General features: G+C 44.3%; 1 protein-coding gene across 14 annotated transcripts in view; it reads right to left on the reverse strand.

Moving 5' to 3' along the window:
- The window catches only part of CELF4 (CUGBP Elav-like family member 4), an 889490-nt gene that overhangs the window by 417250 nt on the left and 445341 nt on the right, over window positions 1–26899 (reverse strand). For all 14 annotated transcript variants that reach the window (XR_012158835.1, XR_012158834.1, XM_073343421.1 and 11 more), the window contains exon 3: window positions 2629–2677. Coding sequence is in view for 12 of the 14 variants with exons in the window: in XM_073343421.1 (XP_073199522.1) it covers window positions 2629–2677 (49 nt within the window). In the remaining 2 variants the exon portion in view is untranslated. The remainder of the gene's footprint in view (window positions 1–2628; window positions 2678–26899) is intronic.

Below are 26899 nucleotides of genomic sequence, written 5' to 3' on the forward strand. Positions count from 1 at the left end.
TCACAGGGATCGCCTTCCGTAAAGGCATCCCAGTGAACTACCTGGTAAAACAGCACTTTGTTCTCCCTGTAATGCTATGACAGGGCACCAAACACTTCCCCAGAGGAGGGGGAGAGGGGAGGGTGGTGGTGGAAAGGAGTGTCATGTGTATCTGGTGGACTTTGGGAAAGTCAGGGGCTTTTGCTGTACAGCTGTGGGTTAGAGCCAGTCCCTCTCCTCTTCAAACAGGGCACACGTGCTGTGTATTATAGCTATAACTTAAGTTTCTTTGTTGTCGAAGTTGACCTTTATCTTGCAGCCCTAATGATGCCTTTTGATGTGCGCCTAAGATACACAGACTCCTCTTTAGCATTCTGCTTGCTGTGCCTGCTTTAACCAGTGGGCTCACAGAGTCTAAGTTTTCATACAGTGCCTCCCCTGGGTGCCCATTGTTCTTTTTTCCCATAGTTGCCCTTGAGTCATGTTGTCCTGCAACTTCCCTAGCCCAGAAGCAGCTTGTCAGTGGGGAATTTGGACAACGTGGCTTTCATTTCAATGCCAAATGTTTGGGCCCCATCTTATGATCCTGGCAGAGAGACACAATAAACAAGGATAGTGGGTGGGAGAGGGGAGATAATTAGCTAAAAATACAGCGGGGAGGCGATTGTCAGTGTGATGGGTAAAGATGATTTAAACAGCCACCGATGCACTTTGCAGTTCAAACCCACCTTCCTGAAAGCAGCTGCTGGCAAGAGAGGCTTAAAACCCATTCTAGAAAGCCAGGCATGTGTCTGCTATTAGCGATCTGCATAAAAGGGAGTGATTTGGAGGCACTAAGCAAACTGGCTGGCCTAATTATTATTTTTTGGTGTGTCTAATTAAGCAGACAAAAGACCACCCCTTCACACACGCTGTCATCCTGGGCTGTGCCGGAATGTGCATCTGGCCCCAGCTGTCTGCCAGGCAGCTGACCCAGGAGGTCATCATTTGACAAGTGCCCTGGGCATGCCAATTCAGATGGAGATATGGGCCCAGATCGTTAGCTGGGGCATAAATCGACATATCTCCATTGAAAACTATGACATTTCATTGTTCTACACTAGCTGAGGATCTGAGAGACGGTTTTTAAATTTTCCTTTGCTGAATGAAAGAAACGGGACACGACCATTCCTAATCGATACCATTGGAATATGCCATTCCCAAATCTTGTTTTGTTCATAGGAGTAGCCCCTCAGACTCCAATAGAGCAAGGTTGATCCCTGAATTTGATTACACAGTAGTGGAGTTATTCCAGAGACTCCCATCCGACACAATTATACCATAAGATAACCAATCTTATGGAATCTCTGTCAACCCACCAGTTCCACCATTTCATAATGCCAGGTTGTCATCTATGCCTTCCAGTTGAATCCAGCCACTGGTGAATTTCAGCCTCTGGTTGTATTTGATCAAACCACTGGATCTCTCAATCTTTTGACTAAAAAGAACATAATTCTGCTCTTTTATTGTGATTTGCTTCATTCACTTTAGACAACTGTTGCTGGATAATTCAATCGTTGCCCATAGAAAGAGGCAATTTACATTAATGAAAAATGGCCCAAAGAGTTTTTACCCAGAGAAGAACCAGATTATTATTAACAGAAAACTCTGGCCTATTCAGACACTGATACTGATTCTATAATCACTAGCATGCACTATGCAAGCTGTCCTTGACAGCCTTATTGGTAGTGTGATCAACAATATCAACCTCTTATTTCAATTAAAGGAATAGGAAGAGATTTGACTGGAGTAGGAAGAAACCATCATGTAGATAGAAACAGAGAGATGTAGCCATACCATAGAGGCTGATAAATACATAACACTGAATAACAAAGAGTCCTTGGCCTACATAACCCTTCTGTATACAATAAAATCTGTGCTGGGACCATATCTGACAGACAACTTCCTGTTTTAGGGAAGCCCAGTGAAGCATCTCCAAGCTTTCCAACACAATTTTGTTTGAAAACTACCTAATGGAGGCAACCCATTTGGGGTGACCCACTGAGTGGTCACTAAATAAGGGACTTGGATATGGGCCAGGGGCAGATTCTGATCTCAGTTACTCGTGTGCAAATCCAGGGTAACTCCGTGTCACTGAGCTGAGAATCTAGTTTATATGGTATGTTCATCACGCTATACCGGTACAGGTGCAGGAAATATCTCAGAGTAAGTTTGCTTTCTCCAAAGGCAGAGAAGCTTCCATCCACGTTTAGTCACCACAGTGAAACATGCGGGCTGGAGACACAGTGTTCTAACCCAACTGAACCATCGTTGCAGTTTGGCCTAATGGCAGAGCACGGTCTGCAAGAGACAAGTTGCTGTCAGTGCCGTTAAACTTTGATAAGTCAGTGCCTGATGCTTCATTTCTTAACAAGGCAGTTATTTGTTTCCCAGGCAATCACTGGCACCTGCCTGCCTTTTAAAATCAAATAATAATTGAATATGAGGAAAGTGAGACGAAGGAAAGGAGATTTAATAAAGAGAATCTTTGCTGCAGAGGGAATTTCTTTGGCAGTGATTACGCTGCTAATTGATCAGCGCATTGCCTGAGAGAAGCCAGAGACAACAATTAAACTTAGCGCAGTGGCTAGGAGCAATGTAGTCAACTACCTCCTCGGCTTTCGCTGTCCGCTGGCTTCACCTGGATTGGTCTGTTCATCTGCAAGGAAAAACAGAGAGAGAGAAGTGCAATTAACAACGGAGCCCACAGATCCCCTACTTGTGCTGTTGGGTTTTTAGCGTGCTCCTTTTAGCAGCAGGGTTTTCTGCATATGCAGAACACAGTGGCTATTTAAGAGCGGGCAACAAGAATGCAGAACAGTTAAAAGAAGGAAGTAAAAGGGCTGGGGTTGGGAGACGGGGCAAGGAACCCCTCGCTCCCTTACTTCCCGACTATGTGGCTGGGGGGTTCAGCGCTGGTGGAGGCCCGATGGGTGGGGGGGTGAGGTGAGCCCTTCGCACCCTGCACCTGGCCAGCAGAGGTCCCCAGTCAGGCCCAGCGAAGAACCTGCTGTAACAGCAGCAGGACTGCTAATGTAGCTTTTTGCTCCCAGGGAGAACAAAGGAGGATTTCTGAGATGGCCAGAATCCCTCCTAAAGGCTCTGCTGCAAACAGCCTTCCTTCCTCTTTTGCACGGACTGTGGCAGAGCGAGAGAGATAATGCTAGCATCAACCATGTTAATGCTAAATCATCTGACCTTGTGAGAGGGATATACAGCATGCTCCTTTGTTTGTATCTTCTATGGCTAGCACTCCCCATTCTTGCCAGTCACAATAAAAGACTCCACTGACCAGTGACTTGAGTAGTTATATATTTAGGACCTCCATAGCCCTTTCCTCTAACCTGCCCTGGTCTCCTTTTACGCTGCAGTCCAGCCATGTTGATTCCCTCCTCCATTATTTTTGCTTAGTCTCAGTTGAACAGCAAAGTTGGCTCCCCCCTGCCCCCCCCCCGGCCTCGGCCCCGCTTTCGGAAAGTATTTCATAACTGTCTAGATTTATTCTAATTGCTCCGCAAACATATTTAGTATTAAAAAGCTATCAAAGTGGCTGACAAGTAGGTTAACATGATGGAGGGCCTAGAGGATCCTGCTGCATTGTTGTCTCGAGGGGGAAATGTACATAGACATAAAGAGACTACAGTTATTATCACACTCACATTCAACAGAAGAGAGGTCTGTCTTGCAGCTCAGTGCCTCTAGACCCTAGAGGACAATATCTGCCCACTCTTATGCCCATGCAAGGCCAGTGAAGTCAAGGGATTTGAACCAGCAAAACAGGCAGCAGAATTTGGCCCTGTCATTTGCCATTCTCTGGTTTTGGAATTGTGAGTAGCCTTGGCCAGAATACTAACATATTAGCTGGGACTGAACCCAGGATCTTCAACAGCCAAATCACAGGCCTGTACTACGTCAGCTGTACAAGACTGGCTTTAAGGGGAGTAAGTTGTTACAGTTGGTGTGGCTAGCCACTAGAGGAAGACCTGACCGAACAGTGCACTACATAACATCAGTGACACATCCCAAGTTGGGACTGATCCAAAGCCCACTGAAATCAATGTAAAGACACCTGCCAATTCAACTGTGGGCTCTTGGAAAGCCATGACAGCTCCTTCCCATCACCCTGGGTGAAGGGTCTGATGTGATCAACTGCAAGAGGTGTAGGGAAAGAGTCAGAGTACCGGACAATGACGAGGGAAACTGAACCCACTGGTCACTACTTTCTGAAAATGGGCCATCAGACAGGGGTGGAGAGAGGGTGGAAGGGAGGAAGAGAGAATAGGCAGTGGGCAGAGGAGAGAAAGAGGGAGGGAAGAAGAATCCAGTGGAGGGGAAAAAACTGGGGAAATTAATAAGTAAAAGGATAGCGTAATTTAATGTGCACTATGATTTATGCACTTGACAATTTCTTTATAGACCAAAGAGAAAGTGCTGTGTGCACGGAGCCCATAATACAAATTGAGATCATCTTGACATGAAAGACACCAATTATAGGGAGACACATTGAGAGCGAAATAATTGAGTTCCCTCTCTCCATCATAAAACTTTCTTCTTGTGGAGAAAGTCTGGGAGCAGGGAGGCAGCTTAGGGCTAGAGGAGGGGGGAACAGGCAGAGGAGCCCTTCCCTAATGAGGGAATAACCTGCCTAGAAGAAAGGGAATTCAGAGAGGTGCATCACTCAGAGTTTACTACGCAGTGTCTATCTGGGGAGAGAGATGGAGACAGGCTTTTCTGGGGAGGAAGCCTTGGTCCAGATCCTAATCCAGGGATCTCAGGGGGGTCTGCCAGTGGCAAGAGGCATCTTCATGGAGCCCCCTTGTCTCTGCACCTATTGGTTGGCTTTGTTGACCCCTTGAGAGCATGGTGCCTTCAGGAGACATACTTCCATGGCTCTCCATGTTGTAACAACCTGCAATGAACTTGGAGGAAGGAGCACAGGTTGCAGGAGGGAAGAGTTTGGAGGGTGCCCCAGGAAGCCAGTCTGTGTGCACATGGCTGGAATGCTAGCTGCAGTTGCAGCACCTCTGCAATGAGCTGTCTTACTAGAGATCCAGTTTTAGAAACATGGAGTCCGCTCACAGCTAGCACATGGGGTACATGACACAGCTGTTCACTGAGCCCTCTAAAGGAGGGGAGCCCATGGAATGTAAGAGCAAGAGTACATTAAATCAACGTTATTAACTTGTGCTGCCTCCTACCATGCACTGGGAGGGGTGCGGATCCAGAGGTGGAAGCCTGGGTCCTTTGACTCCCATCCCCCAGGTCACCCTGTGGGGCCCTCTTGGAGCATCTTCCATGGGGTCAAGTGGCTGGGCCTGGAATGTGTGAGGTGCTTTTCAGGGGAGATCTTGTGGCCCTCTAGGCTCACATCACATCCCTTGGGTTACAGCTGGAGAGGCTCTGTGCCTTGAAGCCTGGATCTGAGATTCTCCAAAGTTTGTAGATGATCAGATCAGACATTTCCATTTAGCATATGACATTGGTGGGCATGAGCTGGGAACGTCCAGTTGGTATCTGAATCCAACAGGATCCAAATGGGTCTGGTTTTCCACCCACTTATACTAGTGTGAGTGGGGAGTAACTCCGTTGAAGTTAATGGAATGATGCCCATGGGTAATCAGTGTAAAATTGGATATAGGAATACAGTGCCAGAAGGACCTCACTACAACATTCATGTAACCACGGGACTGCCAGAAGCCATCAGTCAGCACAGATGAGTTACCCAGAGAGTTTTCCACGGACATCTCACTAGCACATCACATTTCCCTTCAAAGATACAGATGAGATTCAGGTACCGTTTCACCCCTCTCCATCTGCCCCGGAACATCCTGGGCAGTTGGTACTGTGTTTATTGAGAACGCCCCCACCTCCGAGGCAAAAATCCTTTGAAATGCTAACTGCGTCCTGCCAGATCCGTGTCAGAAGTGGGCACAGTGGCAGGGGAATTTTGTGTCCTAATCAAACATGAGATTTCAACTGGGATTCACCTTGCTGAATGGCAGAGGGATCATGGTGCTGAGCAGGAACAGAAACCTCCAGCACAGGAGCAAAGAAGAACCGTAATGTTGTTAATCCAATTAACAGCTGCCTTTACTGACTAAAGGAAAGAAGTTGGTAAAGAACAGATAGGAGCTAGTGAGGAACAATCAAGTCCCATTTAAGTATAACACACAAAAGCAAGCAACTGAACAATGACAACATGTACAAGTGCTTATATACAAACACCAGAAGTCTAAATACTAAGGTGGGTGAACTAGAGTGCCTGGCATGAAAGGAGGATATTGACATAAAAGGCATCACGTAAACTTGGTGGAATACGGCTAATCAATGGCATGATAATACTAGGGTACCAAATATACAGGAATGACAGAGTAGGTTGCCCTGGTTGGGGAGTGGCACTATATGTGAAAGGAAGCATACAGTCAAATGAAGTAATGACACCAGGTGTCCCACAGAATCTCAATGGATGGAAATTCCATGCTTGAACAATCGGAGTTTAGTTGCAGGGATATCCTACCAACCACCTGACCAGGATGGCGACAGTGATTGTGAAATGCTTGGGGAGATCAGAGAGGCCACTAAGGCAGAAAACACAATAACGGGAGATTTCATCTATCCCCATATCGACTGGGGACATGTCACCTGAGGACGGGATGCAGAGAGAAGATTTCTAGACACCATAAATGACTACTCCTTGGAGCAGCTAGTTCTGGAACACATAAGGGCAGGGGTAATTCTTGATATAGTCCTCAGTGGAGCACAGGATCCTGGTCCAAGAGGTGATACAGCTGAACTGCTCAGTACTAGCCACCAGGGTGTAATTAAATTTAACATCTCTGTTGTGGGGAAAATGCCAAAGAAACCCACCACATTAAGGGAACTACATAAAACGAGGAAGCTAGATGACAGAGGATGGATCTAAATTGCCCTGTTCTGTTCATTCCCTCTGAAGCATCTGACACGGGCCACTGTCAAAAGACAGGACACTGGGGTAGATGGACCCATTGGTCTGAGCCATTGTGGCCGTTCTTCTGTTCTAATGACACAGAGCAGCAGCATTTACAGAATCACTGGACCACAAGGATTAGGGATGGAAATGACCTATTTATATTACTCGTCCAATTCGCCTTTGCCCATGCTTTACTGTACAGCAATGTTTGTGGCTCTTTATTCTAGATGATCCTTGTTGGGCTGACACTAGGGTAAGAAATTATTTAATTTCACCCATGACCTCACCACAGACTAGTAAACACATGGATTTATCCCAAACTCGTTCAGCTATACGTTTCAAAGACAGAATGGCTCCCTTTAATCTGATTCATTGATTTTAAGGCGAGAAAGGACCTCCATCCTGATTATCACTACAAAAGTTTTTTTTTCCTCCTGCTTATAATAGCCCACCTTAATTGATTAGTCTCATTAGAGTTGGTATGGCAACACCCATTTTTTCATGTTCTCTGTGTATATATATCTTCCTACTGATCCTACACGAATCTGATGAAGTGGGCTTTAGCCCACGAAAGCTTATGGCCAGATAAATTTGTTAGTCTCTAAGGTGCCACAAGTACGCCTCGTTCTTTTTGCTCTTACAATCCGTCTATTTTTGGTACTTATGTGGCCCCAAATAAGCAGCGCCTGCGTGTCTCACAATCTTCAATGTACTTCTCCTCACCAAATCCCTGTGAATTAGGGCAGTGCTTTTATGCCCCTTTTACAGATGCATCGAGTTTAAGGCCAGAAGGGACCCTCGTGATCGGCTAGTCTGACCCCACTGCGTGCTCTACGCTGCCACTCTGCGGTGCTGTCATGACAAGGCTTTGTTGTAGATGGGGACTGAGGTGCAGAGAGACTAAATGACTTGCCTAAGGTTGCACAAGAAGTCTGTGGGAAGAAAGGGAATTGAACCCAGGCCTGAAGCGATCGCTCTAACCACTGGGCCATCTTTCCTCATCCAGGAACATTGCGCTTGAATGCCTGCATAGTACAGGCCGCCGTATCTCGCACAGGGCAATCCTCCTTATTGCAGGCTTTATTCCCAACTCGTTCTCCATGCAGGAGACCCAAGGAGTATTCCCAGCTCTACCTCTGACTTGTCCTCAGGCAAGTCATGTCAGTGCCCCGTGTCTCAGTTTCCCCACCTGAGTTGGGACTTCTGTGGGTGCTGCTGTTTTCTGACTCCCATGCCCATTTGATCTGGCTCCATTACAGGAGGGGAGCATCGGGCCCTTTAATAAATAAAACATGTAAACAGGCAGACGGGTGATTTGGGAGTTTTTACCTTGCTCATACAAATAACCTCCCATAGTACCATTCTGAGTAAAGCTTCCTGTCTCCCATGATCCTTTGCACCTGGCAGCTTCAGTCCCAACAGAGGGATTGCACTGCAGATGCTGCTAACACTTCTGCATACCCGGGTCCCCAGGCAGATGCCCCCCTAGCCATTCCCATCCCCCACATTGCTAATACTGACACCTTAAATACCAGCCAGAACCAGCCCCTGCCATCCCACTTTAGCCCACGACTCGCCCCACCCAGCCCCCAGCTGAATCTTCCCTGCATGTCCAAACACGACATCATTTTTCATGTCCAATTATAGCAGGAGTGCTGCCACTGTTAGAAGACAGTGCAGGTACTCCTGTCAGAAAGGGTTTGAGTTACAAGAAGCGATGAATTACAGCAAGCCCTTTTCCAATTCTCTGCAGAAATGAAATGTCAGAGCTTGCTGCTGTATATTTCACAGCACCATCGGCTACAGGCCAGCGCAGGAATTAGACAGGGGACGGACGCTTCTCTGCATTGTGATTTTTTTTTAAGGTTCTTTCCCCCATCCCACTCCCCTTTCTGCTCCCTCTGGCTTTGAAATTAATTTAGAGCATGTAGAAGGATCGCCTGGGAATGGATGGTGGAAAAGAGAGACAGCTGATTTCTCACTGACTCCATCTCTCTCCATTTTCTCTTTCCCTCTCTGTCCCTTCCACCCTCTTCTTCCCCAGCTCACCACCTCATTCATTCGCATTTCTATTGCCATGGTGTCCAGAGGCCTCAGTTGGGACGGAGGGCCCATTGTGCAAGATGCTGGACAGACAGAGAAGTAAAAAAGACAGACCCTGCCCCAAGCAGCTGGCAAACTGATTTGAGACAGGACGCAAAGAGCGAGAGTGAAAGGAGGGGAAGGACAAGAAGATTATTGGAATTTGATTAATAATTATGTTGATGATGCATGAGACAGAACAGAATCCAGCTCCCTCACCCAGAGCTGGGCTGCAACCAGCCAGATAACTAGCAGTATAGGGCCAAGTTGCTGGACTCAATGCAGAAATCTCTGGGTGGAATCCTATGGCCTGTGTTGTGCAGGACATCAGAGCAGATGATCTCAGGGGTCCCTTTTGACCTTACAAATCAATCAAAGATTTAATGATGCTAGTTAGAGCTTTAAAGGCACATGGGGAGTGGATCGGCCGAGTAAGAAGGTGCCGTTTCTACCTAGTCACTTTTCTGCCCAAAGCTTCACTTTTAAGCCTAGTAGGAGGAAAACCCTTCATTCTCCACAGCCTATTAGGCTTAGAGGAAGACAGTGTGGCCTAGTGGACAGATTACTAACCTGGGGCTCAGGAAACTCCCAGCTCTCCAACTAGTCTGCTGGGCAAGTCACTTCTTACTGCTCTGTGCCTCAGTGTCTCTATATTTAAAATGGGGCTAATGCTACTGACCTCCATGGAACAGCCCTAAGAGCGCTGCTGATGAAAAGTGCTATATAAGAGGTAGTAGGTATGATGATGATGATGATGATGATAATGTATAATAATTATTATAGTTTCCTGTGAACAAGTAACAACCCTGCATCTGTAATTTTCACTCCATGCATCTGAAGAAGTGGGGTATTTACCCACGAAAGCTTAGTCCCAAATAAACCTGTTAGTCTTGAAGGTGCCACCGGACTCCTCCTTGTTTTTGTGGCTACAGACTAACACGGCTCCCCCCTGATACTTGTGAACAAGCAGTCATTTCCATGCCTGAAGTAGATGCACAAAGTGGAAATTAGCAGCTTTCCCTGCTCAAGAACAAGCAAAGCCTCAATTCCCCCAACATAGCCTCAGTTAACACAGATTTCAGAGTAGCAACCGTGTTAGTCTGTATTCGCAAAAAGAAAAGGAGGACTTGTGGCACCTTAGAGACGAACAAATTTATTCAGTAACTGCATGCATCCGATGAAGTGAGCTGTAGCTCACGAAAGCTTACGCTCAAATAAATTTGTTCGTCTCTAAGGTGCCACAAGTCCTCCTTTTCTAGTTAACACAGACTAGATCACCTCAACACAGCTAGCTCTTTCCTCTCCAACCATGTCTGACTTGTGAACAAGTAGGAGAACTTGCAGCTTGAGGTATCCATCGAATGGAGACGTGGAGTTATGTGAACACACAATGTCACGGCAAAGACTAATCAGGAGGGTACAGGACAGACAGATTTAGGCAGAAAGTTGCACAGCAAATAGCATGGACCCCACAGTAGAGTAGGGGCAAGCCAAGTCAGTGCTTGGGATCTGACCCTGAGCCCACTGAAACTGATGAAAATTCCCCACTTTCTATCCTGCCTTTTCAAGAGAACCCCAGGAGCACTCAGATGTTGTATGAAGTGGAGTTGATGGTTCAGCAGGTAGCCCTCTGATTTCTAAGACAGCACTGAACCAATGCCCCAGCTGTTAATAAGGCACAAGGCACTCTCCTTTGGAAACAATGTATTGTCCGATGCTTTATGGGTGTATGTTCATTGCTAATAGTGAGGCCCAGGTTGAATTCCATGTTCTGCCACAGACTTCCTGTGTGACCACGGGCAAGTCACTTAGTCTCTTTGTGTCTCAGTTCCCCATCTGCAAAATGGGGATAATGGCACAACCCTACCTTGCAGGGGTGTTGCAAGGAGAAATATAATAACGATTGTGAAGCGCTTTGAGATCTACAAGAAAATTGCTATATAAGAGATCAGTGTCATTACTATAAAAATCATTTGTGGTTATTTAAAGATCTCGTGGCATTTTGCCAGAATTGGGGTGTTAACTGAGAGTCGAAGACCAATTCCAATGTTTGGGTAACTGCCCTGCAGTTTCCACCAGATGCATATTCACCTTCACTTCCTGTTCCAAATGGTTGTAAGTGCAACTGCCACCACATCTCCCCACAGAGTCTGCTTCATTTCACTAGTGGGCAAACGACAGCTCTCCAGAGGCCAGCAGGAAGGAAGCCCAGGGGACTACTCATGTGCTTAAAGTTAAGCATGTGCCTAAGTGCTTTGCTGGATCTGGGCTAGCATGCTCAGCACCTCTAAGGATTAGCGAGCGAGCCCATAGTCTGCAAAGCATTCTGGGATTCAGGACCCAACGTTGCACTTGTACATGTCAGTAACTTTACTCCCATAGATAGTCCTATTAAAATCAACAGGGCTACTCATGTGAGCAAAGTTACTCACATTGATAAGTGTTTGTAGCATTGGGCCCACAGCTACTGAATGATCTTTCAATATTAAAGGCACCAAGGAAATATAAACTTTTTTAATGTCAAGGTTGGAAAGGACTGGAAATTAACTTACAATTTGACTGTATTTCATATCTGATTGCAAAGTTCTGGGCCTTATTCTGATTTAGACTAGTAAGTCAGGACTAACTCCACTGACGTGAATGGAATTACGGTAGTGTGAACCTGCAGTCAGTGCCAGCAGATTCAAGCGAACCCTTTTCCCTTTTACAGAGACCAGATTTAGGATCAGATCTTCAGCTGGTGTGAATTGCTGTAGCTCTCTTGAAATTGTCAGAGCTACATCGATTTCCACCAGCTGAGGATCTGACCCTCAATTTTCTGATCTTTTAGCTACAACTAAATGAAAAAAATAACAACTCCAACGGTATTGGAAGAGAGTAGCCTGACTGCACCAGCAGCCTTACGACAAACTGGCGAGTCTGCGGATTCTCGCTTGCAAAGTAAAACGGTTCGAGCTTCCCCAGTTAATTAAACAACTGTGAAAGGCAATGTGATAAAAAAGTTATGGAAAATACCATGGCAGCATCCAGGGGGTAAGTGCTGGTAATGAAGAATGTTTATGAGATTATTCTATCCCAAACCTTATCTGTCTAGCATGGACTCTTAATTCCATTCTCCCCGTCCCAGATGAGACGTGTGTCAGAGACGTGTACACAAATAGATGAGAAGATCTGAAATGGGATTGCATGAAATATGAAAAAAATATCTTGAAGGGTTTGACCTTTACAAATCACTCAATGCTCTGGCGCCTACCTCCGAGAATGATTGCTACTGGCCATCCCTGCACTCCAAGAGTATTTTCTATATATCATATAAAACACATTATAATCCATCCATCTAACTATCGATTCATCTTCCCACTTGTCTCGTGTATATAGATGAACCTAGAGGGGCCTTAAGTTCAGTGCGGGTTCATGCACAGAAACCTTTGGCTTGAAATCCCAAACTTCTTAACTGAGAAGTGTTTTGGGCTGGGTTGGAAGCACTTGCTGATCTGGTTCATACCAATATAAAGTCTTTACAATTCAAAACGTGCTACGATTTATTCCTTGGAATATTCCGCTGCCCGGGGCTCAACCGTTGAGTGCTTCAGCTCCTAAATGAAGCCAATGGGCACTGGAAGGCTTTCAGCACCTCACTGGAGCGCTCAGTGCCTGGCAGGATTAAGCCTGTTTTGAAGAACGTATCACCGCACGCCTGGAACAATAACGTCTGATTTTGCAGAGCGAGAGGGACATCACCAGCTTTGTTTTGCAAGAGCTGGTCACCGAACAAGACACTAGTTAATATGCAAATCCACCTCCAAAAGAGCCAAGGATCAACTCATTCTGTAAAACAGCCTCATCGAGCTGTGCAGCTACCTGTCATAAATGACTTCGGGTCTAAGCCTGAAAATGCCAGCTCACACCAGCAGTCCCTTGGAGGCCGATGAAGCTACACAGGCAGAGTCAGGGACTGCAGGATCAGGCTCTTAGTGGTAAATTACAAAATCCCATTCATTTTAGGATTCCGACTGCATGGCAGTTAAACTGCAATTTTATGCTGTTCTATGCTATTCTATTCAGATCCATAGTTTGCACCCTTGACCCTGGGGCCTGGCCACCTTCTAACAGTGCATTTCATTTTATAAGCTCGCTCTCTCGGCCTCTGAAGCCAGCACCAAATGGTGAATCCACCACCGAGTCAGTAGCTCCAGCCTACAGATTTTCTGCAGGCAAAAACCCCATTGATTTCAGAGATGAGTTCAGTGGGATCTTGGCCATCATCAGCCCTGCAGGATGAGGCCCGCCATGCTTGTGGCTTTCTGTGCATGGCCACCGAGATCAGAACCACTGCTAAACCCCTCACTCACATGTAAGTATCTTGCAAGGCCACACTGCTTAACAAACAGATGTGCAATTAGAGTTGTGTAAATTAATAAGTCAATGTCACCCAGTGCCAGACTCAGTAGGTAAAATTCTGTTCTCCCATTGGAGAACATCCTTCTGAGAGCACATTCTATGCCCTTGTCCCGTTCGTAAGATGTGCTCTCCTTTATGCCAGGCCAGCTCCTTTGCGAGCCATGACCTGGGGCTCCCCCTGAGCCTTCCCACCCTCTTTTGGGGGGCTAGCATTGCCACTGCCCTTAGCATGTCGGCATTCTCTTACTTCTGCCTCATTGTGTCCCTCTGCAGGGCCAAGCAAAGCCTTGACCTGTCTTCGCTCGATTTACAGCTAGAAGATAATGGGCCATGTCATTGGTCCTGCAAAGTCCCCTTTGCACCACTCAGGCAGAACAAAGGGGACTTAAAGCCACCCTAAGGGGGGCGGGGGTGATGGCGAACGGCAGCTTGTGCAGATGTACTCATGCCAGCCATCGTCTAAGAAGAGAGGGGAAGACACTGTGGTGCACGAGTGAGTAACACAGCCGGGGGCATCAGGCAGGTTTGGGTGTTGTTGCTCATGCCACCTCATCCTCACTTCTATTTTTAGCAAGCTAGCTAGAGCACAGCTAGCACGGGTACGTCTACTGCCATTCACATGCCTGGCTGCAATGCAGACAGACCCTAAGTGAGCGAGACAAGGTGGGTGAAGTAATGTCCTTTTCTCGGACCGACTTCTGCTGGTGAACAAGACAAGCGTCCGAGCTACAAGGAGCTCTTCTTCCGGTCTGGAAAAGGTAATCAGAGTGTCAGAGCTAATTACAAGGTGGGACAGACTGTTTAGCATGAAGGTTAAACACATGTTCCAGGAGACCATTTAAGATGAAGTGGCCAATTAACACCTCTACAGTCATAGGACATAGGAGGGTTAGTGGGTTACAGAGTGTTATTATGAGTCATCAAACCAATCTCTCTGTTGAGTCCATGGTTTTTAGTGTCTAGCAGAGCTACGAATTGAAACTCCCAGGCTCGCCTGGTGTTGAAGGTGTTGTGTAGGTTTCCTTTGAGGATGAGGACTGTCAGGTCATATATGGAGTAACCGTTTTGTGAAAAATGGTCGCCCCTGGGTGCCAAACTGTTTTTGTCTTTTATCGTTTTTCTGTGTGAGCGCATTCGAGAGCATAACGGGCGTCTGCTTTCCCCCACAAAGTTGCTGCTGGGGCATTTGATGCACCGGATGAGGCATGGCATATGTTGTGAAAAGCATGTGTAAGACTCGTGGATCTTGAAAGCCGTGTTGTGGTGGCAATTGATCATCATAGCCGTGGAGATCTGTCTGCAGGTTTCGCAGCTGTTGTTCTGGCTGGGTCTGGTGCTGCTTTGAGTAGTTGTGTCCTGGTGTGTGGGGTGCTTGCTTCTGAGAATGAGCTTGGCAAGGGCGGGTGGTTGTTGGAAGGCCAGAAGAGAGGGTACCACAAGTGGGCAGCTGACCATTCCCATGACACAAAGGAATCCTTGGCTGATGTATGCCACCTCCTGGCACACACGGCATTCCCGTAATTCCCACCCACAGAACAGCGTCTAGGAGGTAGAGGCAAGCTGCACCAGTACAGAGTCACACTTAAAACCACACATTTGGTTAAACCTGGGAAACTTTCTCATGCACACAAGGCCTAACTGAATTCAGCTAAACTGAAATAAGCCTGTTTGAACTGAAATATGCCTCCTCACAGCCTATTACTCTGTGACTTCAAATCACACCTTAAATTAAACCAGTGGAACTGCACATTGACAAACCCCTGAGCAAAGCACAGCATCAGGCCTCTGATTATTGAAGGGGTGAGCAGTAAAACAAGAAAATCTTATTCTTATAAAATATCCGATCTTGACAGTATCCCTTTAGTGAAAGGACTCAGAGCACTAACTCGAATGTCCTCATCTCTTGGAGGATGGAAGGGCTTATTGAGGCTGCCGGTTTAAACCCATCACGTGTCCAGAGAATGGCCCACTCTCACCTACCAGGGAATGTTTGCGTCTACTTTTATATAATTATAGGAGCCTTTGTCATATGAATGTTACCAAAGCACCCAAACGCTTCTTTCTTCAGTTGGGGAGGGAGTAAGAGGGGAAGGTTTTAAAAATCTCTGCAAAGTTCTGTGTAAAAGAGCATCTATCCTGATCTCAGTCGATGCTAGGCCTAATCTTCAGCTAGGGTAGATTGGCATAGCTCCAATAAAGTCAAAAGAGTGATGTCGATTTACACCAACTGAGGATCAGACCAATTGATCTTCAAGGAGCTATTCCCCATTTGCATCACTGTATAACATCAGGTCCTATGTTTTGATAATGAACAATATCAGAATGACTACAGTGATGAGTACCCCTGATAGATTATACCATCCTTCAAAGCTGATCTGAGTAAACGAACACCCTGGTTGAGGAACAAAGGAGGCTCTTTGATCCTGCCTCAGCCAGCAAACGGTTTACTGTTGCAGGCTAACAATTTTGTTGTGCCAAACAAATGGACAGATAGGACGATATTTCAAGGCTAATGGGAATTTTCTTCTGATCTGTCACTTCCACGGCTGGCTCTGCTGCTGGTCTATGGCCACGCCCCATTTCCTCCCCCACCCCAATAAGAAATATTTCCTGTAGAAACTCCACTGAGAGCCATCCAGCAAGCTCTTATCCTCAAGATTAATGCATCACCGACACTTCCCTCTTCTGTCTAATTATACCCAAACATTGCCTTTCTTTCTTTTTTCTGAACACCACTTTTTTTTTCTTGCATCAACATGTACCAATGCATTAAACAAGACATTCCATTAATTTCTTCATCATCATAACTTAAACCCAGGACATACCCTTTAAATATTCATTCAGCTATGAAAACTGGGCATTAAAATTTTAATAATGTCAAGCTCATTTGAACTGAGCTCCTGGGGGACTATTACGACACAATTAGAATAAATATGATGATTGATTTGGTGTAAAGTTTCACCTGTCCACGTCGGCTAATGGCCGGAATCTGCCAGACACCCTCGCATCACAGCCGAGAGCTCAGAGTTATTTACTCCCTTCTCCCTAACTCCCACTGGCTTTTCGCTAGGTCACTGGCTCAAACCATTAGCTTGCTTGTGTAACATTTTCGTCTCCAGTGATGCCCCAGAGTAATGCTGGGGTAGACGAATGGGCGAGATCTCATCAAGAAGAGAAAACTCATTGGCAGCATATATATGTATTTTTTGCCACAGCATTTGATCAAAGATTAGAGACACTAAAAGTTCAGCAATAAACTTTCAGGCAGTATCAGCCATTAACCTTTTAATGGTACATGTCTGAACTCACAGGGTCTGATTCTCCTCTCACATGAACCAGAAGTAACTCCAGCTGAAGTCAATGAGTCTGAACCAGCATAGGGGTGAATGAAGCCCACGGAACAGCAACATTGTTCTAAACAGCAGTAAAGACGGCGTGATGAAAAATACACAGCATGATGTTTGAAAGAAGTGCAGGTAGGATAAACATCACTTACAGAAAAACCTGTGCAAGAGCTCACCCTTTTAAATGGGCATCTGACTCAATCGCAGTGAGTCCCCAAACATACAATGAGATTTTCAGAATAGTTTAGTACACTGTCTGCTTTTGAAAATCTGGGCCAGATTCTACATATGCCAATGTAGATTAGGGGTAGCTACATTTACTGGGGTAAAACTGGGGTGAAAGAGATCAGAGCCAGACTCACTGAGTACAATTATGTTTTGGGAGACCATCTCCTTTTAGTCAACAATGCTTGTGCATCTCTTGAATATTTAACACGTGTTGATGTATATTTAAAAGCGGTCCTGACCAGGGCATATTTATAAGCATTTTCAGTGCTGCCAACTCTTATGATTTTATTGTGACACACACAGAGAACAAGCTTGAAAGCACAAACTCTAAAGGCTTCAACCCCACAAATAAAAGGTAAATAAAAGACCCCTAAAGTTTACATTTTAAAATTCCTGTGATTTTTAAGACAATTTTGTGAGTTTTGCATGCTTGGAGTTGGTAAAATTAATTCTGAAAGTCTAATTAGCTTTTTACTTTTTATGTGGTTTGCTTCCTCTTTGGAGTTTACTTAGCTTGGACAGGGAGTCTAGGCTGGCCAGTTTCATTTTCCATTTCCAATCAGTTTCACTTCTTGTGTCTGACCTCACAAGATCCTAGAGTTTAGGGGCTCTAACTGCACAAGGAAATGTTTAAACTTGCCCCCATACCTGTTTTCACTGTAGATTAAAAAAAATAGTATGGAAATATTTTCACTCATATTGTTTAATAAAATACAGGTTTTTTTGTTTTTTTTTTAAACCAACTCCCCCTAAATGTAGGGTCCAATCTACTTGACATCATCTCACTGATGCTAAAATTTGGTAGGAGCATAAAAGCACGCCAGATGTTGCGAATGAAAGTATATATGATATTTTATTATATCCTCTCTCCTTGTTTTAATATTATGTAGTGACTGCCATAGTTGTTCACGGTGCCTTATTTGCCAAGGAAACAAACAAAGGAAGTGAACTCAGTGTTGCTAATAGTTACACTAATTTGATGGAGACAGATAAGCACAAGTCTCGGTAATGGAATATTGCATTCCAGACAGTTATTTTTTGTTACCAAAATACTTTTAACAATAACGCTTAGCATTTATAAGAGGGCTTTTCAAACAGTAACCAATTAAACCCTGCAAGCCTTGTGGGAGGGATGTTTATCACTATTCTAGTTCAGCTGAAATCTTTTGAAATTTTGCCCCAACTGTGGGTTTTAAGTATTTAAAGATCTGGGCATGGTCTGGGTTTTTTTTGTTGAAAATCTGGGCTCTAGAGTCATCTCCCTGCCTCAATTTTCCCAGCTGTAAACTGGGGATACTAATCCTTACCTCAAGAGGCATTGCGAGGATTAGTTAGACAGCATTTGTATGGGATTTTGAAGTTGTCAAGAGCTATATAAGCACTGAGTGTTATTATAATGTAACACACTCAGCATAATGTATACTGTTGGAATATTACACCCCAGGTGCTCAAGAGTTGCTTCTTCTAAGTGAGTTAATGGTTTCATAGGTTGGTAATGTAATAAAACAGACTGCTTAAACAAGCAAGGTTTTGATTAAATGGGGTGTGTGCAAAGCGGAATTTATATTTATTAGAAGCACTATAAATCCAAGGTATCTAGACACAGATATTGCTAGTATGATAGTTCATTGTACAGACTGGAAGAAAGGATTACATGAGGAGTCATTTTGGGAATGTGCGTCACCTACAGCTGTAGTTGGATATGATGGACTGAACTGAGGAGGGAAGCTAGCAAGTTAAAGTTTGTAGATACACACCAGCTACTGCCCTGCCTACAGTGCCCCTCAATTGCTCAGAACAAAGGAAGCTACTGTGTAAAGGTTTCAGAGTAGCAGCCGGGTTAGTCGTATCCACAAAAAGAACGAGGAGTCCTTGTGGCACCATAGAGACTAACACATTTATTTGGGCAAAAGCTTTCGTGGGCTAAAACCCACTTCATCAGATGCATGGAGTAGAAAATACAGTAGGGAGAGATATATACAGAGAACATGAAAAAATGGGGGTTGCCATACCAACTCTAATGAGACTAATCAATTAAGGTGGGCTATTATCAGAAGGAGAAAAAAAACTTTTGTAGTGATAATTACAATGGCCTATTTCAAACAGTTGACAAGAAGGTGTGAGTAACAGTAGGGGAAAAATTAGCATGGGGAAATAGTTTTGAGTTTGTGTAATGACCCATCCACTCCCAGTCTTTACTCAAGCCCAATTTAATGGTGTCCAGTTTGCAAATTAATTCCAGTTCTGCAGTTTCTCATTGGAGTCTGTTTTTGAAGTTTTTTTGTTGAATTATTGCGACTTTTAGGTCTGTAATTGAGTGTCCAGGGAGGTTGAAGTGTTCTCCAACTGGTTTTTGAATGTTATAATTCCTGATGTCAGATTTGTGTCCATTTATTCTTTTGTGTAGAGACTGTCCGGTTTAGCCAATGTACATGGCAGAGGGGCATTGCTGGCACATGGTGGCATATATCACATTGGTAGATGTGCAGGTGAACAAGTCCCTGATGGTGTGGCTGATGTGATTAGGTCTTATGACCACTACAAAAGTTTTTTTTCTCCTGCTGATAATAGCCCACCTTAATTGATTAGTCTCATTACAGTTGGCATGGCAACTCCCATTTTTTCACGTTCTCTGTATATATATATCTTCCTACCGTATTTTCAACTGCATGCATCTGATGAAGTGGGTTTTAGCCCACAAAAGCTTGTGTAAAGGTTATCACCTACTATAGTGAGAAACTGAAAAGCCAGAGAAGTTCCTTTCAACTGACCCTAAGTCTGGGGTTTATCTCTGGCACTTGAAGGGGAAAAGAAACCTAACATCAAAGAAACAACACATCATCTTTCTGCAATGAATGTGGACAGTGATGGTGGCTCAAGAACTATGGACCTGATCTAACATCCACTGAGGTCAGTGCAAAGACAGCTGCTGACTTCAGTGTGCATTGGAGGGAGGCCTGTAGCCTTCTTGCACAGCGCTCAGTCTCTGTTGTATAAATGCCACATTCATGGGTACTTCACCTTCTTCAGCACCCATGGCCCAGCACCAATGGGAGCTCTGACATTTTAGAAGCACCATTCCTGTGATATCCCTGAGGTTAGGCAGCCATTGAACTCTATGTCAAAACTTTCCACTGCGCTCCACAGCAGAAGTAGCAGATGCTGAATGCTGCTAGAAAGAAGCCAGACATACCTAACCTAGCCTTGTGTCTGACTAAGAGCAAACAAATAGAAGCGACGGAGAGGCTGTGTGTGTGTTTAACTAAATCATTTATGGTCAATAATACCAGGTTATTGTATGTCAATAACTTTCAATTATTCACTAGCCACGGTGTCAGGCAGCACATCAGTCAGCTGGTCTTTGAGGAGCAAACAGCTCATGAAGGGAGCTTTGAAAAAGCAAGCGTGAACATTGCTTGTCCAGAGAAAGGAAGAAAGAGATCTAGAAGTATGGTAAGCTCAGAAGGATGATCGTTAGGGGAATCATAGCTCGTCTCATCTCTTATAATCTACAGTCACTGGAAAATGGAACCTCTCTTAAAGAAACAAAAGTGAGTGAGGAACAAAAAATATAATTGTGTGGTTAAATATCTGCAGGAACAGTAACCAACAAACCCACTGAGTCATCCACATTAAAACCTTTCCACCCTCTGCTGGGAAGAGCATTAGATACTACCCTTCATGGGGAACCAGGTAGGATTCCAATCCACTCTCCATGGAGTAGAACTGCACAACTGACTATGTGAGTGGAATCAAGAAGAGGGGAGAGAGATGTTGCCTTCTTCTGCAGCATCAGCTATTGGCTACTGCCATGTCAGACTTCACTTGATCAATTCCTGTGTTCCTCCTGGTCTCTCTAGCCATTACGGGCAATAAGGAGTTAAAAGGAGTTCTGAAGAGCCAGTGGGTTTTGAATGTGAATAATGGGAACGCTCGCCTTTAATCGTGTATTCAGCACAAGAATGTACAAAGGTATAAAGTTAATCACTAGCTGGGCCACCCCTATTTCCAGAAAAAGAACTTTAATACCTCCTTTATCCAATGAAGTACCATTGTTATACCTGCATATTATGAAGGGTTTATTAAACCAGTGATAATCTATTCAAGATAAAGTGATCTGTATGGCCAACTGAGCACAGATCAGACAGAATGATGGGAGGTTATTGTTAAAATATGCAAATTCACATCCTATTGAAATGCAAACCCTCCAGATAAGATTTTTTAATAAATCTGGTCTTTTTTCACTGCATGAAGGTAACCTAATGTTTATTGACTTCAAGACCATATAATGGAACGTAATATCTATTAGTCAGATTCTTGCCTCTCTTTCGATTACTGGAGGTACATGTGGCTTACACAGAATTTTTGTTTTATGGTTTTGTACAAAAGAAAAGAGATTAAAAAACCTGAAATTAATTAACTCGCCTCCAACCCCGCCCCCGACCAATCCTCACCACTGTCATTAGTTCCCCAAGTAAAAAGGAGCATTTCCTATCAACTGGGAAGCTTATCAAAAGAGTCCAAAGGAGAACACACCAGTAATATACAACAGTCCTGTATGTCATAGAGCGGAAGTATGGGCTAATGGTTAGAGTAGTGTACTGCGAGTCAGGGCTCCTGAGTTTCATCCTTGGGTTTATTATTTGCTTCCTCTGAGAACTTGCTTGCTATCCCTCATTTTATCCCTCTGTAAAATGGGAATAAATATAATATTCATCTCCCTCACAGGGATTGTCAGACTTCATTAATATATGTCTGGAAAGTGCTTAAAGATAAAGCGGGTTGGGAATTTTCTGATGCGGTGTTTTCTCCTCCGAAAATGCTGTTTTGTTGAAAACAAAATGGTTCTCTGGAAATGGTTGGTTTCAACAAATTTCGCATTTCAAACATTTTTTGAAAAATAAAGTTTTGAAATTGTCACAATTCCCCTGTTTTGACATTTCCTAAGGGAAAAAGATTTTTTTTGTTTGAAACAACTTTTCATTTAGAAATTTAAGTTAATTTACTGTAAAATTCAATGAATAAAACATGTTAAATTATCAAAACAAAATGTTTCAGTTAACCCAATCTGAATGTTTTGGGGATTTTGGGTTAGCAATATTTTTTTTGAGACTATGAGGTGACATCCTTGTTCAAAACAAGAAAATTTTTGGAAATCTAAAAAATTCTCATGGGCTAGAAAAAACCTTTTCCCACTCAGGTCTGCTTTAAGATCCTTGGGGGAAAATGTGCTACAGGATCAAGTTCTTGTTAACAAAATACTGTATATAATAAAAAGCTTTTATTATATATATTATACTATACACACACTTGACATTATATTGCATTGTGTATACACACACTTGCCCTATTTTCAGAGGTGCTGATCATGCCACCTCTGAAAATAAGGCCATTTATATAGCTAATATTTTATACAGGGTTGGATTTTCACTGAGGCCTCGATCCTCAAAGTATTTAGGCACTTGACTCCCATTACTTACAATGAGAATTAGGCACTTAAATACTTTTGGGGATCTGGACCTCCGCTCTCATTGGAGTCAATGGCAATTTCCCGTTGACTTCAGTGGGATCAGATTTAGGCCTTTGCTGAACACTTTTGAAAATCTCACCCATTAGCATGATACAGTCACACATGTAAAATACTATATGCAAGCATGGATATCATGTAGATAGATATATCGCTTCCTCCTCCTCGGTCCAAAAAACAGCATTGGCATCCAGGTGCCCCGGTAGTAAGTAACTTTGTCATAGGTAGTATGAGTTACAAATTAGCATTTAATCAAGATAAATCACATTGGAAGGGGGTGGATAATATGCAGTGTGTTAAGCCTGCAATTAAGATGGCCTGATTTAGCCTGAATGGGAAAACTCCCAAGATTACACTGGGACAAATGATGGATTGACATGGCTTGCCCATCGGACAGGAGTTCTACTGGGGTGACACTGGCCCTCAGCAGTGGCTGCCCAACAGTGACAAAGCCAGTACCAGGCAAATACCGTACTTAGCACTTATTAGGGTGTCACACTCTTCATTGCCCTGGGAATGTGCTTAGTTCCACTAAGGACTGGTTGTGATAATGACACATTGCACTATCTGATAATGATAATGTTTATGGATTTCAGAGTTAAGCAATAAAGCCCAGCTGATGGGGTAACTATATAGCACAGGGCAGTTTTACAGAAAAGGAAACTGAGGCATAATGAGACTAAATGGGTCAAATTCACACAGCAGGTGAGAAGCAAAGCTGGCAAGTGACAGCAGGTGTTCTGTGGTTCAGTTCCCAGCAGTAACCACTAGACATGCCTGACACTCTCCCCTTCAGCATAGCTTGGAAGGCTACTGCAGCTTGTGAGGATGGGCAGGGCTGCTAGCTCTTGTGGAACGATGGCTATTGGTAAATCAAATTGGGGACCCACAGTACTGGGTGCTGTACACACATGTAATCAGAGACAGCGCCTGTCCTGAAGAGTGTACAGTCTAATCAAATAGTCAGAAAGCTCTGGTGATGCTGACGGAACAAGGCAGGATCTATCTGCCCCGTCCCCAATAACACCTCTAGCTCATAAACCGTTCCCTATGGGGATGGGGAGGATAGTATAGCTACAGTGTGTCTGATCTCCTTTTGTTGGAGCAGGTACATGCTATTCAGTCACAGACAACAGGTATCATCGTTAGAAACCTGATGCCCAGAACTTCCCTCTGCGAGGTTTCATTCAGGGAGGAAGACAGTGCTTGCTTGGTAACAGGGAAAAAACCAAAACTTCCTGCACGAACTCATCCACTCTCTGAGTTTGGGGTCCCCCAGAGCCATTAAATGGAACCGAACACACAGAAGCACGCTGGAATTCTGCATAACTCAGCAGCAGCAGCCACCTGAGCAAAGCCGTAGACAGTGCCTTGGATTGCGCAACAGAAAGCAGCTGCCCAGCAGGACTAATAGAGGGCTAGCAACAGGGCTCTAACTCTGCCACTGCCCTATGGATGGCTGGATCAGCATGGTACGTGAATTGCCCCCTTGCAACTCTGCATGGAAGAAAGGAGAGTACCGCGGTTAAAGCACTGGATAGGGATTCTGGAGGTCGGAATTCAGCGGGCAGCTCTGCTACAGACTCCCTGTATGACCGTGGGCCAGGCCCTTAATCTGGCTGTTCCTCAGTTCCCCGCCTGTACAAACGGGAAAGTGTTGCCCCGCAGCAGAGACAACGTCAGTGTCAGGCAAGTTCTCTACTCAGCGCTCATTAGGGCTTCACACGCTTTATCGCCCCTGCTTTGCCCTGCTAAAGACAGTTGTGATGTTGTAAAGACGTTTGCCCAGAACGTGCTTTGCCCTGCTAAAGACAGTTGTAATAATGACATGTTGCACTGAGACAGCTTCCACATATTTAAGGATCTCAGAGTTAATGAATAACGCCCGGGTGAGGGTCATAACTGTTTATATGGCACAGGCCTATTTTACAGAAGGGGAAACTGAGTTCACGTTTTCTCCTCTATGGACCAGGCCACCTGACTAGATTCTCTCTCCCAGGATGCACTGCAGTGTTGCGACTCCGAAGATGTGCTATGGTAGTTCAGCGGAGGGGAGGCCATGGTGTAACATGGGAGATGTAGTTCAGCCAGGGAGCCCAGCTAATAGGAGAGAACGGGGAGAACTACAACTCCCCATGAGGCATCCTAACAATTCAACCCTATTTGAGTTCTGGATTGATACCAAAAACAGGTCCCCCACGTCAGATGAAGGGAGACGCCCTATATCCCAGAATAAAACTAATTACAGGAGGCAAAGAATGAAAAGAAAAAAACCCACCACCTTCCAGGGATGGGGGTAGAGGCGGCAGACACAGATTAATGTTGAACTAACTCAAAACAAAACATTTCAACCAACTGAAATGTTTCAATTTGGGGGTGACCTGACCAGAAACTAAACTCTTTGGTGTCGGGTTTCGCAATAGCAAATCAAAAACGGCTGACAACATCAACATTTCCCTGCAGAAAAGTTCAATTTTGTGGAAACCACATTTTCCATCGAAACAATATTTTGATGGAAGATTCCCAACTAGCTCCTCAGGATCATCTCTCTAAGGATCTGACCAGAAAAGAGCCCTGATTTCAGCTCGGGTCTCTAAGTGCTGCCTTGATAGAAGCAATATTAATGATTAATAAATCATTCCACAGGAGTATAACAAAAATTGGCAGCCTGCAAACATAATGCCCCAGCTGTGGCACACAAAGGGTTACGGTGGCTAGTTCTGGCCGTTGTCGGTGTAACTCAGAAGTGATTTACAAAAGGAAATTGCTTTAAAACAACAATAGTAACAGCTGTCTTTTTAAACAAACTTTTCTTAAGACTCACATTAGTGTGCAAGCTGATTACTACATGGTATGTTTCCTCAATGCACAGAGCACTTATTACAAGTATAGGCTGGGAATAACAGTTCAGAGCTTCTTCAGTTTATTGCCTTTTAAAACATTGTCATCATATTCCCAATAAACGTCATCTGGTTCACTGAGTGTCTGTTTTATATAATCTCTCCTGAAAGATTAACAGCAACTCCACAAAGTACATGCTGGGGAAAAAAAAGTTTGGACACGAAGGCTTAGTCTACACTACAAAGTTTTGCTGGAAAAAAAATCATACCCCCTAGCCAACATACGGCAAAACCCGTAGTGTAGACACAAAGATGCAGATGCAAGAGTACTTCTGGTGGCTTCACTAATGTTATTTGGGAAGGTAGAACTCCTTCTGTCAATTTATGCTGCATCTCCACTAGGGTGCTCTGCTGGCATAAATATACTGGCAAAGGCTCAGTACTGTAGACAAGTCCAAAGTGACAAAAAACAAAACCCACAAACTCAGAGTCAATTCCAGGTGACAAACTGTCCTGAACTTGTCTCATTGCAAATGTTGCCCTGAAGAGAGAAAGGGCTAGTAGTGTCCTGGGAAGAACTACACCACTAACACATTATTTGGTGTTTGTTAAAGTGTCAGCTCCTGGAGTCATGTGATGAAAATCTCAGTTTAAAAAAAAGGAATAGGTTTCTAGCCCTCAGAGTTGCAGATAAAAGTTGGAAAATAAGACCCCCCACAAAGGCTTAAAAATGAAAAGGCAAATAAAAAGACACCCCAAATCTATTATATTGTCAACTCTCATGAGTTATAAACCAATATTATGATTTTGGGGGTCCGACTCGATTTTTCAGTGCTAGTGATTGGCAGTTCTTTAGTCCTATCACATCCAGACTGCATAGAGATGGGAATAATAGGGAATAATTATGGCCATGAAAGTTTTATGACTCTTACAACTATATTTTCACTTTGGAGAAGTTCAGGTTGAATTTAAAGTTTACACCTTTGAGTCCATTGCAAATTGGGGAAAAAACCAGCAAATCTTTGGTTTTTAATTGTAGGCTTTCAGAAATCACAAGAGCTCCCCCCCAAATTCTGGCACTTCTGCTTCTGGACAGAACCAGGGAGTGCGTCTAGCCATCAGCTCAAACTCCAGGTGCATAAAAGAGAGCTCTTAATCTTTCCCTCTGCCCCCAAGTCCTTCCCCCCTACCTCCTTTCTCAATCACTGTGGACAATACCAGGATTCTACCTGTCACACAGCTCACTGTAACCTGGGACCTCTTGCTAGATCCTCACAGCCAGGCTGTGTCTAAGTCCTGCATCTTCTTTCTGCACAACATGGCTAAGATATGACCTGTCCTGTCCATCCACCCAGCTAAAACTCTCATCCAGGCTACGGTTGGGGTTGAACTCAAGCTGCAAATCAGAGTCCAAAGCCAAGTTGCTATTTGAAGCCGAATTCGTTGATGTGGGATAGCTAACACCAGTTAAGGACACTTTTTTTTTTTTGCAATGCAAACATACACCATA

The sequence above is a fragment of the Lepidochelys kempii genome, chromosome 5 (genome assembly GCF_965140265.1).
Source record: "Lepidochelys kempii isolate rLepKem1 chromosome 5, rLepKem1.hap2, whole genome shotgun sequence".
Classification (NCBI taxonomy): domain Eukaryota; kingdom Metazoa; phylum Chordata; order Testudines; family Cheloniidae; genus Lepidochelys; species Lepidochelys kempii.